General features: G+C 37.1%; 3 protein-coding genes across 5 annotated transcripts in view; all 3 read right to left on the bottom strand.

The window, feature by feature from the left end:
• arid3a (AT rich interactive domain 3A (BRIGHT-like)) overlaps positions 1 to 4,368 on the bottom strand; it is a 45,930-nt gene extending 41,562 nt beyond the window's left edge. For 2 of the 3 annotated variants that reach the window (XR_006252101.1, XM_043252484.1), the window contains exon 1: positions 4,075 to 4,368. The gene's annotated coding sequence lies outside the window, so the exon portion shown is untranslated. Of the gene's footprint in view, positions 1 to 3,735; positions 4,007 to 4,074 lie in introns of those variants that run through there. The other variant, XM_043252485.1, reaches the window with a different exon arrangement.
• Positions 4,369 to 7,215: 2,847 nt separating this feature from the next.
• On the bottom strand, positions 7,216 to 8,987 carry LOC122353677 (protein ATP6V1FNB). Its single transcript, XM_043251548.1, has 2 exons — positions 8,525 to 8,987; positions 7,216 to 7,425 (listed from the first exon to the last, which is right to left on the bottom strand). Exons 1-2 carry the CDS (start codon positions 8,919 to 8,921, stop codon positions 7,307 to 7,309), a joined length of 516 nt encoding a protein of 171 aa, XP_043107483.1. The 5' UTR covers positions 8,922 to 8,987; the 3' UTR covers positions 7,216 to 7,306.
• Positions 8,988 to 10,258: 1,271 nt separating this feature from the next.
• LOC122353835 (filamin-B) overlaps positions 10,259 to 12,500 on the bottom strand; it is a 333,941-nt gene continuing 331,699 nt past the window's right edge. Inside the window, 2 exon segments of the mRNA XM_043251709.1 lie at positions 10,259 to 11,194; positions 12,476 to 12,500. The exon segment at positions 12,476 to 12,500 is cut by the window's right edge and continues 167 nt beyond it. Coding sequence (XP_043107644.1) covers positions 11,007 to 11,194; positions 12,476 to 12,500 — 213 coding nt within the window. The 3' untranslated portion in view covers positions 10,259 to 11,006.

Raw genomic sequence — 12,500 nt, 5'->3', positions numbered from 1 at the left:
GTTTGTATAGCATTTTCCTTTCAATGGATGCTTTCTAGTGTTGTCAAAAGCACTAACGGTGCTTTCAAGTCATGTTGGATAGACCATATTTACGAGGTAAACAAACACAAAAGTTGTTGTCGCGTTTCCATTTAGATATACATTTATTTATGTTTTTTTTTCGTTTCATTTTTTGGCTTGAGTGCTATAATCAGGTCCCCGGTGCATCTAAAAACCAAGGAGTGAGGTGAGAAAGAGTAACCCAGTAACTTTATTTCACCAAGCGGCTGAAAAAACGAGCGTCTCTGATCTCGCTCCCCTTGTGACGTTACAAAGGGACCTCATTATATACATATACAGCCCCCTGATATGTATATTTTCACCTCTTCGCCTCAGTTTTAATTTTGCAAGGGACACCAGTGTAACAGATCAAATGCAACGGCAAACGTTTGACTACTGACACAGAACACTGCTTTTTACATGCGATAAACGTGATTTTTTTTAGCAGGTGCGAGCTGTAATAGAGAGGTTCTATTCTAGCAAAGGAGGCGGGGCCCGAAAGCTCATTTGCATTTAAAGAAACAGGCACAGCGATCGGTGTTTCTGCTTCCACTCGAAATATGCATTTTCTAAACGATATAATACATGATCTGTAGGGTATTTTGAGCTGAAACTTCACAGACACACCAGAGACACCAACGCGTGTCTCCTTTAAATAGTTAACGTTCTGTATTCGCGCAGGCGAAGAAGCACTGGGTCTAGGGCAGCACGCGGAAATCGCAGCGTATTCCCAGCTCAACTAATAAAAGACCAGACTGATCGATTCTTGGGATTTAAGAATCGATATCAATCCTTAAAAATGAGAATCAATTAATAGAGACGTTGATTTTTTTTTTTACATATGCTCTAATAGCATACGTAAGGGATAATCAACGGCTAGCCGTGCATTAAAAGATGCGTGACGTGGAGGCTGAGAACCGCACACCAAGTCATAAACGAGTTAGAACTAGTATTGCAGTATTTTCGACACTTACAGCTAGTTAGCGCTAACATTAAGCTCGCTTTTTTTTTTTTAATAGCATGACTAACAAATCATTTTTATCATAAGAAAAAAAAAGTTAAATGAGGCACGGTAACAAGAACCGTGGAAGTGCATTGGTACAGCGCTGGTCTGTGCAGCATTTTTTGTTGAAACGCTGCTTTCTGTTTCACGCCTCTGTGCTGAAACGGCCAGACCGAGACGCGCATACAGATTAATCTAAAAACAGAGCGGTTCCCTCCTCGAGATATCCGATCCCGCTCGACACTACCTAGTAACACGCGAAGCTGAAACCAGTTTGGCCAGCTCAGAGCAGAGTCAACCAGAAAACCTGCAAATGAGATGATACGGCCGATACGGTCGCCTCTTTCTGATTAGGACAGGTGTGACGGGACGCAGGGCCTCATTCCTGCTCGTACCTCGCCTTATCGTCTCCCGCTTATTTCACGTACAAACAACCCCCCGGGACTCACCGCACGGCGCACGGCGGCTCGTTTCATCGCACATTAACCGACGACCTTCCTGACCTCTCAAGCGCCGAGCAAGCCTCGCGGTTCCTCTCCTGCCGCCGTCCCTTTCTGCTTGCTTTCACAGCTAACTGCACGCCACGCAAATCTGCTGACTCTTTTTCGTTATCTCTGCTCTAGCCACAGAACAGAATCACGCCGCCTGGCACAGTGAAAACTGAACCGCGCTATTAGAAATGAGCATCAGCTTCGCTTCCTGCGCACAGGTTTGAGACAATCTCGGGCTTGTTAGGTCCGTAAGACCTGAAATATATCACCGAACGCGTCTTTAAGACTAATCCGCTCTCCCTCTCGGGCCAAAGGGCATTTAGAAGGAGGCCCCGTAAACCGACGCATGAGATTTTTAATAGCGCCTAGAAGCACCTGACGGCAGACAAACAAGCCACAGGAAAATATGAGGGAAGAGATTAAAACACCCTCTGTATCATATTAAAAAGCTGTCCCTGGTTTCAAATGCAATGCCACAACCATACACGCGTCTCATTTATCTTTCTATGGACTCAACAAGACATTTAAGGAAATCTCGTCCCGCCCAAGATTCATTCTAGGCACTGATATAAATGTAAACATTATGCACAGGTTAATCATTTTTTATGTTTGATTACGGAGTTCTCCTGTTATATGAAACACGTTCAATGTATAAAAAATAAAAAATAAATTACTTTTAGGTTCTTATAGTTATAAAACAATCCCGTTCACTCAGATTCGGACTAAAATGCAGTATTATGCACGGCGTGCCAGTAGATGGCGATGTCAATATTTAAGAAATACTATCAAGCTGAACAAGTCGTGCATGACACTGTTTTTTGTTTTCGTTTTTTTACAAACATGCTTCATTTGCATTTCATTTTTTAAAAAAACGTTCACGCTTGCATTTTCGAGTCCCCAAAACGGGGCTAATGTATAAACGCATGGCCAATTCCCACTAAAATTTTTTTTGTAATGCAGACGTAAACACCCGCTAAATGCCTGCATATACAAAGATAAAGTGAGGGTGGATACTGAATTGAATATGTTTTCCAGCTGTTGTTTCAAATCGTACTGTGCGCATGCTCGTATAGTGTTTCAGTACAGTGTGTAATGAAGCTGTGTAGTCCATGCAAACATATGTGCTGTTCTGTTTGTGTGCAACAGAAATCTAATTATGGCTGGAGAGTATCTGCTCTGTGCTAATTTAAACAGATCATTAAGAATGGATAGAATTAGTCTTAACCCATATTTCCAACAGGACTCATTGAGAGATAAATCAATATATATATATATATAATATATATATATATATATATATATATATATATATATATATATATATATATATATATATATATATTAATACTAATTAATATATATATATATATATATATATATACTTTTTTTGTTTATTATTAATTAGTATATATATATATATATATATATATATATATATATATATATATATATATATATATATATATATATGTTTATTAAGTATATTATAAATTAATATACATTAAAAAGACATTTTAGAACCCTTTCTAATATTAAGAAGAATAAACAAAAACCACCATGTTGTGTATGACATCAGTAAATACACAATAAAAACAATCAACATTTTCACATTGTCAGCCATACAAACACACAAAGTGACAACCACAATTATTTCATAAATAAGACCCACTCTTTTCTATTGTTGATTGTTGATCTGTTCTGAAGGCACCAGATGAAAATGATATTACACTACAAACCATTACACCACTGCCTCTTCTAACATTTCCTTTTTTTTCCATAAATAATGCATAATAAAAGACTTCAAAAAGACCTCATTCTGAAATGAGCAAATTGCAACATTTTACTTTTAACAGTTAGAGAACCTACAACAGTTCAGATCATTTGCGGACACTACTTCACATAGAGTGGAATTTATTATATTACCGTTTATATAGATGATAAAAAATATTGTTACTATTTATTAATATCATTACCCAGATGAATAATTGCTGCAGTCTAATAACTAAGAATTTATTTTAGTATTTTTGTCAGCAGAAATGTATTGCACATTAGTTAAATGACACTTAGAAAGGCAAATTTAATAGAAAAAGTAAAAATCAACACAACAAAATAAAATCAATACGCTACTTCCACATACACAAGATCACAGATGATCTATACGGACCTATATACAAAATAAAAAGTTATTAAAATATCACTTACCTTATCAAAACTACATCAAGAAGTTAAAATCGTAAAAAAAACCACGTAAAGAAACAATCCGGGCATTTAGGCTACACTTATTTGCATAGAGACATCGCGTGCCTGAAGGCAGTTACTGTATGTGTTTGTGTCGAGTGTTTATTCTGCTGGCCGTAAAACGCACTGACACCATTAAACGCATCGCCGAAGCTCAAAACAACCCCAAAAACAGAAAGAAAAAACCGATCACACGCCAGGCGCGCAACGCACTTCTCGCGCAGTCAACGCAAACAGGAAAAATGTAAATGCATGCTGAAAGGAGGAGGGGGTGAGAAAAAGAGAGAGACACACTTCTCTTACCAGTTTAACTTCCGTTTAGTTTTTTTCTTGGGAAGCGGAAGGAACATTCCTGGTTTCCCCGTAAAAAAAAAAAAAACCAAGCCGCTCGCGACGCGCTCGCTCTCGGTCAGTACGCGCGAGCGCCTATAGAAACAGTGCGGCTCGTGCTCGGTCTGAAGCGCGTCGCTCTTCCTCGTTTGATTTCGATATAGAGGTTAATTCGGCAGCAACATCGTGTGCGCGTCTCATCTGAGGCGGTGCCGCGATCGGCGACTCAAGCCATTGGTTGACAAACAGCAATCAGATGCAAATTCCAAACCTCTGAATCAATGGGGCTTGCCTTCCCCCACTCTATAGGAAACATCTACAAATGACTCGTCTTTAATAAACAGTGGATGGGTGCCGCGCTGAATGACCTTTGCGCTCGGGTTTGGGCCTGGCGATGCGTTCGCGCCAGTGATCGGCACCCGTTAAGAAAAACCGCGCATCTCCATCGGCGTATTTTTTATTTTCACATACGTGCATATATACGCCATAGGATGCAATGTATATATTTGGCGACGTTCCCTGCCGGGGGCCCGTCCCTTTTATCGCAGGCTGCTGTTGGCGTTCTCGTGCAAACGTATGGAGCTGTGCATCGTCATTAATGAGCAACCTGAAGTTTTGCCGGCGGTTATTAATAACTCATTTAGCTTATGATTAAAAACAAGTATATGCGTATAACAGCTTTACGCGGTGATGAACGCTCTGCGCGCTTTCGACAGTCGGTGCGAAACCGCGCGCTGAGGATAAAACGCGCGGGCATCGATTATGGAGTTATCTGAAATGATCCGCTTGGGTATGATTATAAATGTTTTATGCATCACGTGGCCGTTTCTGAGAACGGATGCACGCACGTATCGGGTTAAAGTGCAGAAACGTTTGCGCGGTGTTTAGTTTCCACCTACCGGACAGAGAGAGCATTGCATCTTTTTAAGGGCGTGAAACGTTAACAATCGCAGACTGAAAAAGCACAAACGCATGCATTTAGGCGCCAAGATGCATCTTTAAGGCTGATGATGACCTTTTTCACACAATGTTGCAAGGGCACTTTCCTGTTGAGAGTAGGTCATGTGTTTATAGTATCACCTGGTTGTCTGTTGACGGTAATATTTCCCAAAGTCGCCCAGCAGCATTGCTCAAAAAGTTGCCACGTGTATCACCAGCCTGAGGCACCACCTTTTAAATCGAAATAGTGTAGAAATGGTACGTTTTGATGGTTTCCGCCCCGTGCACTGCAGCTTTTTAAAGCTGTTTTTATGTAATATGAAGCGACCGCACTTAGAAATAAATGAATAAGTGTTGCATTTCGAAATATAAAACCGCGAGAGGCTCACTTCTCAAAGGAAAAACAATTCTAGCACGACAGAAATCACAAAACAATTGATATACTGAGAGAAAATGACTTTAATGAATAGGAGCATGTACACCATGAACGCAGATTTTATATTTAAATGCTTCTCTTTTTATTTAAAACAAATAAATAAATAGTATGTCATTATATTATGTTTTTTTTTCCCGTGGCTGCCCGTGATGTTCAACTTATAAAAAATAAATAAATAAAAAATCATGCAAATTTCTAGGCGAAAAAGGGGGTGTGGTCTCGTGCCATCTAGCGGTTTAAAGGAGAATAAAATTAAATGAGCACTTCTATATTCTCGATATTCTCAACAACTGAAGGCTTCCTAAATTGTTAAACGGAGAGGACATATGTAAAAAAACAACAAAAAAAAATATTAAGCGGTCTTTCCTAAGAAAAAAATAAAAACTAACCACAAACGGCTGTGATTGGTCCATCATGACAGCGTTGATAAAAACAACACATCACGTCTGAACCGCATCTACTATTACATTTAGAGCAGAATAGATTGCAGCTATTTGTTTTTTCCACCCTTTGTTAAACAAAGTGTTCTGTTTCCTCTCTCTGTTTTGATTTTTTGTCAAATAAGAGTTTGCGGCCGACAGGTAGGCAGATATACATCTATAAATCTCACTATAATAAGGACATGAACCAACAGCTTTGTTGGTTTTGCAACCACTTTCTTATAAACCTAGTCAGATTTTAGGATCGGGTTACATTTGCATTTATGCATTTATCGACTGGCGTTGCATTCAACGTGAACAATTCTTTTTAATTTCAATTTTCTTGTGCTGCAGGGTCGTCCTCCCAAATGTTTTTAGACGAAGTGTCTTTCGCCCGACTTATTTAAAGGAACAGTTCACCCGAAAAATGAAGATTCTGTCATCATCTACTCACTCTTGACTATTTCCAAACCTGTAAGAGTTTCTTTGTTCTGCCGAATACAAAGGAAGATATTTTGGAGAAAGTTTGCAATCAGGCCGTTTTGGGTCACCATCGACTTCCATAGTATTTTTTTTTTCCTACTATGGAAGTCAATGGTGACCCAAAACAGCAAAAAGCATTCCTTTAATAAATATTAAAAAAAATTAAAAAGCAAAAACACAAAACAGTAAAATATTATATATAAACATTATTTCAGTGTAAAATACCTATTTCAATTTGAATTTATTTTTAAAATGTAAATTATTCCTGTGGTCTAAGCTATTTTTTCTCCCGGGTTATTAACTTGCAATACTTTCGTCGTTAAGACTCAAAAGTTGACCTAACAAAATAAACTAACCTTGAGAAACATTCATCACGAGTAAGCTGTGACAACTTGCCCCGGTTAGTAAGGTGTGTGTGTTCTCGGTCACCATTGACTTCCATAGTATTTTTTTTTTCCTACTATGGAAGTCAATGGTGACCCAAAACAGCGAAAAGCATTCCTTTAATTAACATTTAAAAGACAAAATCTGCAGAAACAAATAATATATTATATATAAACATTATTTCAGTGTAAAATACCTATTCCAATTTGCATTTATTTTTAAAACGTGAATTCTTCCTGTGGTCAAAGCTTTGCTGGAATGATAACGACGAGCTTCCGGTGCTTGTTAATTATGAACCAGAGGTCTGCAGTGTTGGTTTACCGGTTGCCGAGAGACGGTAGAGTTAGTTTGCAACACTTTAACCCGTCTGCATTTCCCCATTAACTAGCTTTGCGTGTTCTGAAACAGCTTTCGGCTCTATTTTCATCAGATGATTTCACATCATAATTGATAATGCATGCATGCTCATACGATTTATTTCATTAACATCATAGATTTGCTTGAGACTCGGTAGAATGAGGTGAGGAAAACTTTCACTGGTGTCTCATCCGAGTTGATCGGTGGCTGTGGGAATGTTAAAAATGCCATTCCTGGCATAGAAAGTGCTCCGGACGATCCCAGATCTCCCATAGGCTGGCGTCTTACAGTCAATGTCATAATCACCTGAGAAAACATTTGACATTTAGCTCAACATCGCCATTAAGATAACATTTTAACACTTAATACCACATGCTATTATGTTTCTAAAACCAGGAAAATATGTTTTTTTTTTTAAAAACGTTTGTTTTTTTTTTTAATTTTTAGGATTTTTTATTTTTTGTAATTTTTAAATTTTTTTTTAGCATGGTTGAATTTAATCAAAAGCGTCTGTAAACACATTTAGAATGTTGCAAAAGATTCAGATTTCAAATAAATTAATGTTCTTTTAAACTTAATAGTCCTGAAAAAACTTAATGTATCGCAGTTTCCACAAAAATATGAAACACTTCATATGAACTTAATCAGAAACGCACGGATCATGCGACGCTGAAGTAATCGTGCTGAAAATTCACAGAAATACATTTTTAAAAATAAAAAAAAAGTTATAAACAACGGTTAAAGCTATGGATTTTTATATAAATATTGAAAATGTTTCTAGTTTTAAAATTAAAGAGCGCAAATAATTGACAGACTGGACATTTTTAAAAATAAAAAAGGTTATAAAAAATGGTTAAAAGAATAGGTTTTTATATAAATATTTAAAATATTTCTAGTTTTAAAATTATGACGTAAATAACTGATAGACTGAACATTTTTAAAAAATAAAAAAAAGTTAGAAACAACGGTTAAAGGAATAGGTTTTTATAGAAATATTTTAAATATTTCTAGTTTTAAAATTATAACGTAAATAACTGACAGACTGAGCGCCGAGTAGCGGCTTCTTGGCTGACTTCTGACTCGACGTATGACGTACGACGTAAGTTGCGTCATACGTCGAGACAAGAAGCCGGAACCCTGCGTTCTCGCAGAAAATCAACATGGGTCAATTATCTTAGTTTCGTTATAAAACCCAGTTGACCTTCTTCCGAAGATGTACAGGTTAGTTTTACGTCGGATATATCCAATTTACGGAGCTTGAAAATAATGGCCGCTATTCACCAGCATTAGCTTTAAACAACTCCCGACTGAAAGAAGAAAGTCGTACACCTAGGATGGCTTCGGGGTGAGTAAAATATGGGGTAATTTAAATTTTTGGGGTAACTATTTCTTTCACCTCGCTCACCTAATCTCCATCCATAATCCCAGGACGAAAGAATCGGATAGTCAAACTTTTCTTCAGGACCTTTCTGCGCCCGTTTCTTCAAATACAAACCCCGTCCTTTGCCTTCGTTGGATAAGCCGTGATAAAGAGCGGCTGCGGTCCGCGGACTCACGGGTCTCATGAGCGGGGCTTCACTCAACGAGCGGCGGGCCACCGGCTTCTTCTCCCGCGGCTGGAGCACCGGAGGCAGCGTGACTTTACCGACAGACGGAGGCCCGATGGACTCGGACCTGCGGGACGCGAAGGCGGTCGGGTAGTCTTTACCGTATTTCGTCTTCCACGCCAGCCGCGTGTAGGCCTCCTTCAGGATCAGCTCGCGGTAGAAGCTCTGGTCTTGAGTGGTCAGAAGGTTCCTCATGGCTGACGTCCGCGTCTCTGACCGATTAGTCCGAGGCTGCGGAAACCTATCAGGTGCGGAGCCGACCAATCAGAGAGCAGCAGAAACCTACCAGGTGCGGAGCCGACCAATCAGAGAGCAGCAGAAACCTACCAGGTGCGGAGACGACCAATCAGAGAGCAGCTCACTCAGCAGGCGGAGAGGACGGAGGCCAAACACGCCGTATACTGACAGAATAACAAAAGATGGCCAGTGCCCCATATAGAGGAATCGGTTTCAGTAGACAAGAGTCAAATACACAGGACTAGAAAAACGATAGGTACTGGGGGAGCCTCCGAAAGTAATACACAAAAGTGTATTCATTTTGTTAGTTCACGTTGCTATTTTTGTGGTGAGCAATTCATCAAGTCAATCCACAAAAAAGTGCATGGCAAACTTTGTTTATATAACGTGCGCATTGTGTATATTTAGTATTACACATACAGCATAAATATAAAAAAAAATATTTCAATTTATATATTTTTACATGTATATTTTTGTCAGTATATATATATATATATATATATATATATATATATATATATATATATATATATATATATATATATATATAAATAATATTATACACTGACAAAAATATGTATATACCCAACAGGAACATGTAAAAGTTAATAAACCAGTTTTATTTTAAGTGTACTGTAATATTAATATAGTACTTAATATTATACTTAATATTTTGAATCATATACTGTTTATATTTTGTTATCTTTAGGCTTTTTCTTTTAAATATTTGTATAGGCTAACGGTTTAAATTTTAGTAAAAAGAAAAAAAAAAAAATAATATATATATATATATATATATATATATATATATATATATATATATATATATATATATATATATATATATATATAGCCTTAACAGCAAAAGTTTACATTTATTTATTCCAGTTGCGAAACTATTATTTTTTTTTTATAATTTTGGTTAAAAACAGTGCATATTTTTTCCATTAGGGGATACGTGTACGGTGCTTTTGTAATTCTCAGGTCTGTCCTGAAGGAGGCAGCAGAGCACTTCTGAACATCAGACACAGACCTAAACGACACAAAACTAACTCGGTCGCATTGACTTCCTCCCACCTGAACAAAGCAAAGGAAATCATGAATAATGCACGTGACCTTTGGAACTACAAGTGCACGTGTTTATGTGTTGTTGAAGGTCGTTTCTATGGTAACCGTGGAACGTTCTCAATCCAGGAGGCCAACGCGCTTCCTGTTTCTGGAATTTTAAACGGAACAGAGTCACTGAGTTAAAGGAACAGTTCACTGTTAATAAATAAAGAAGCTTTAAGCTTGAATTCTTGATTCCAGTCAGTTTTAATAAGCAAATGTACATCAAATCTATTCATGTTTTTCACAATAAGGCACCGATGGCTAAATACAAAATACAATTAAATGTCCCCTCTTGCCCTTAAAACTCTTACAAAATACTTCACCGCTGGAGTATCAAAACTAGTAGCATTAAGACGAACTTAAAGAATGAGGAAAGACCTGCATAAATCTATTACAGTGACTCCGAGAAGCCCGAAAATCAGACTAATTGCGAGAAGAAAAAAAACTAAACGGGATATTTTGCTAAAATCTAAAATCTTGACGTGTAGCCGTTTTTATGTAAACTATTGAGTATGTAGCATTGAAACCAGTTGAAATGAATGCTGAAGTGATGGATGATGCCTTGATTTAACACGGAATGAACGTCACGGTTCGGCAGAAAATCAAACGCGGACACAGAAAGGTTATAACGTGTGCATTAAAAGAGACTGACAATTAAGAGTCGATATCAGTAGTAAAGAGACGTTTGGGTTGAAACCCCGATCAGTTTGTTCATACACCGTCTTTTAACTTCTCCACACTCCTCTTTAGACTCGCCGTGATGGAAGCGGAAGTACTGTACAGTTCATGCATCGCTGCAACATGCCGTCAGCGTCGCGGTCCAGTCCAAAACCTGATCAAGTGCAAAGTTCAAGAGAACCAAGAAGGTCTTCTAGCTGTTTTTGTACAGTGCCTTTCTCTCTGTCAGGAGTGTTTCTGATTAGCCGCCGGGAATTATGGGACGGTGACTTGAAAGGGGGAGCCTGGGATGTGTTCGTCTCCCCATTTCACAGCCAGGATGTAGCTGCCCCGCTCCTTTAAGACGTAGCTCACGTTGTACTGCATGTTTCCCATGTGTTTGACCAGGATCTCCTCGCAGGGCGTCAGAGGCCCGTGAACGCCGACCAGCAGCATGTTCTTCCCTGGAGGCAAACAATACATGTGAGTGTTATGATCATATAGTAATGTTTAAAAACAATAATTAGAACGCTAAAACGAGTGTTGTATAAAATGGTATTCAATTCATTGTAAAGTAAATTTTTTAAAAAATATAATACGAATAATAAAACAAAAATCAGGTAACAGTTGCTTATTAACATGCATATTACTAGAACATTTGCCATAAAAAAAAAAAAAAAAAAAAAAAAAAAATATATATATATATATATATTTATTTTTATATATATATATATATATATATATATATATATATATATATATATATATATATATATATATATATATATATATATATATATAGATATATATATATATATATATATATATATATAATATATATATATATATATATAGATCTTTTTTTATACAAAGATTTATTCTCCAAAATGTTTCTAATATATGCAGCATTTAATAAAAGTAAATAATGTTAATATTATATGAATACATGTTTTACCTTTCATATTTATAAATAATTTATGATTACATTTATATGAAATAACAAGATTAATATTATTCATTTTTAACTTTTGTAGGGTCTTAAAAAAAAATCAAAACAACAACAAACTTAATAATGTGAGTACATGTTTCATATTTATAAATAATTTAAGATGAAAAACAACAGCTTTAATAAAATGATCTATTCTCCAAACCTTTTATCCTCTGTAGGGTATAGAAATAATATATAAAGTAATGTAATGCATGTAACTTATTCTTTCACCACTGACTTACAATATTTACTGACTGTTTGAATATGTTTGTTAATTTTTTGAATTAATTTCTTTGCTGCTTGTTGGTCTGCGTCTGCATCGTTTATGTTGCAATTTGTAGCCGGTTGTGACAAAAAAACAACAACTTAAAGTACATTAATCTTTTATATAATTGTATCAATTATAATAATGGATTATATAGTGAAATGTAATATTTAAGACTGGCTCACACTACAGGAACCGGAGCAAAAGTCTCGTCGAGCGGCTCGCGTGCTAGCTAACGTAAAACATCACTGAAATATCAATGACTAGCTGCTGCGTGAGATCACGTGATCATCTTGTCTTGTGTGCCTCGATGTTGAAATCTTGTAGCGTGTGCACGCTTAAGACTTGAGGGAATCTGCTGAGATCCTCCTCGTGTGTGTTCTGCAAACCGGATTTCACGATGGGTCAGGATTTTAAAGCTCTGTAGTGTTTTTGTAAAATGCACATGCATCTGTTCCCAGCATTCAACCAAGTATTACCCAGAGGTCTCACCTGCTTTACTGCAGTCCACAGAGAA

Source organism: Puntigrus tetrazona, chromosome 11 (genome assembly GCF_018831695.1).
Source record: "Puntigrus tetrazona isolate hp1 chromosome 11, ASM1883169v1, whole genome shotgun sequence".
Classification (NCBI taxonomy): Eukaryota; Metazoa; Chordata; class Actinopteri; order Cypriniformes; family Cyprinidae; genus Puntigrus; species Puntigrus tetrazona.
This window is presented reverse-complemented; position numbering and strand designations above follow the sequence as displayed.

Excerpts from the sequence above, each read along its gene's own strand:
- LOC122353677 (XM_043251548.1), bottom strand. The coding sequence starts at position 8,921 with ATGAGGAACCTTCTGACCACTCAAGACCAGAGCTTCTACCGCGAGCTG. Across the intron at positions 7,426-8,524 it reads GGATTATGGATGGAGATTAG|GTGATTATGACATTGACTGT; the intron begins GTGAGCGAGGTG and ends ATGTTTTCTCAG.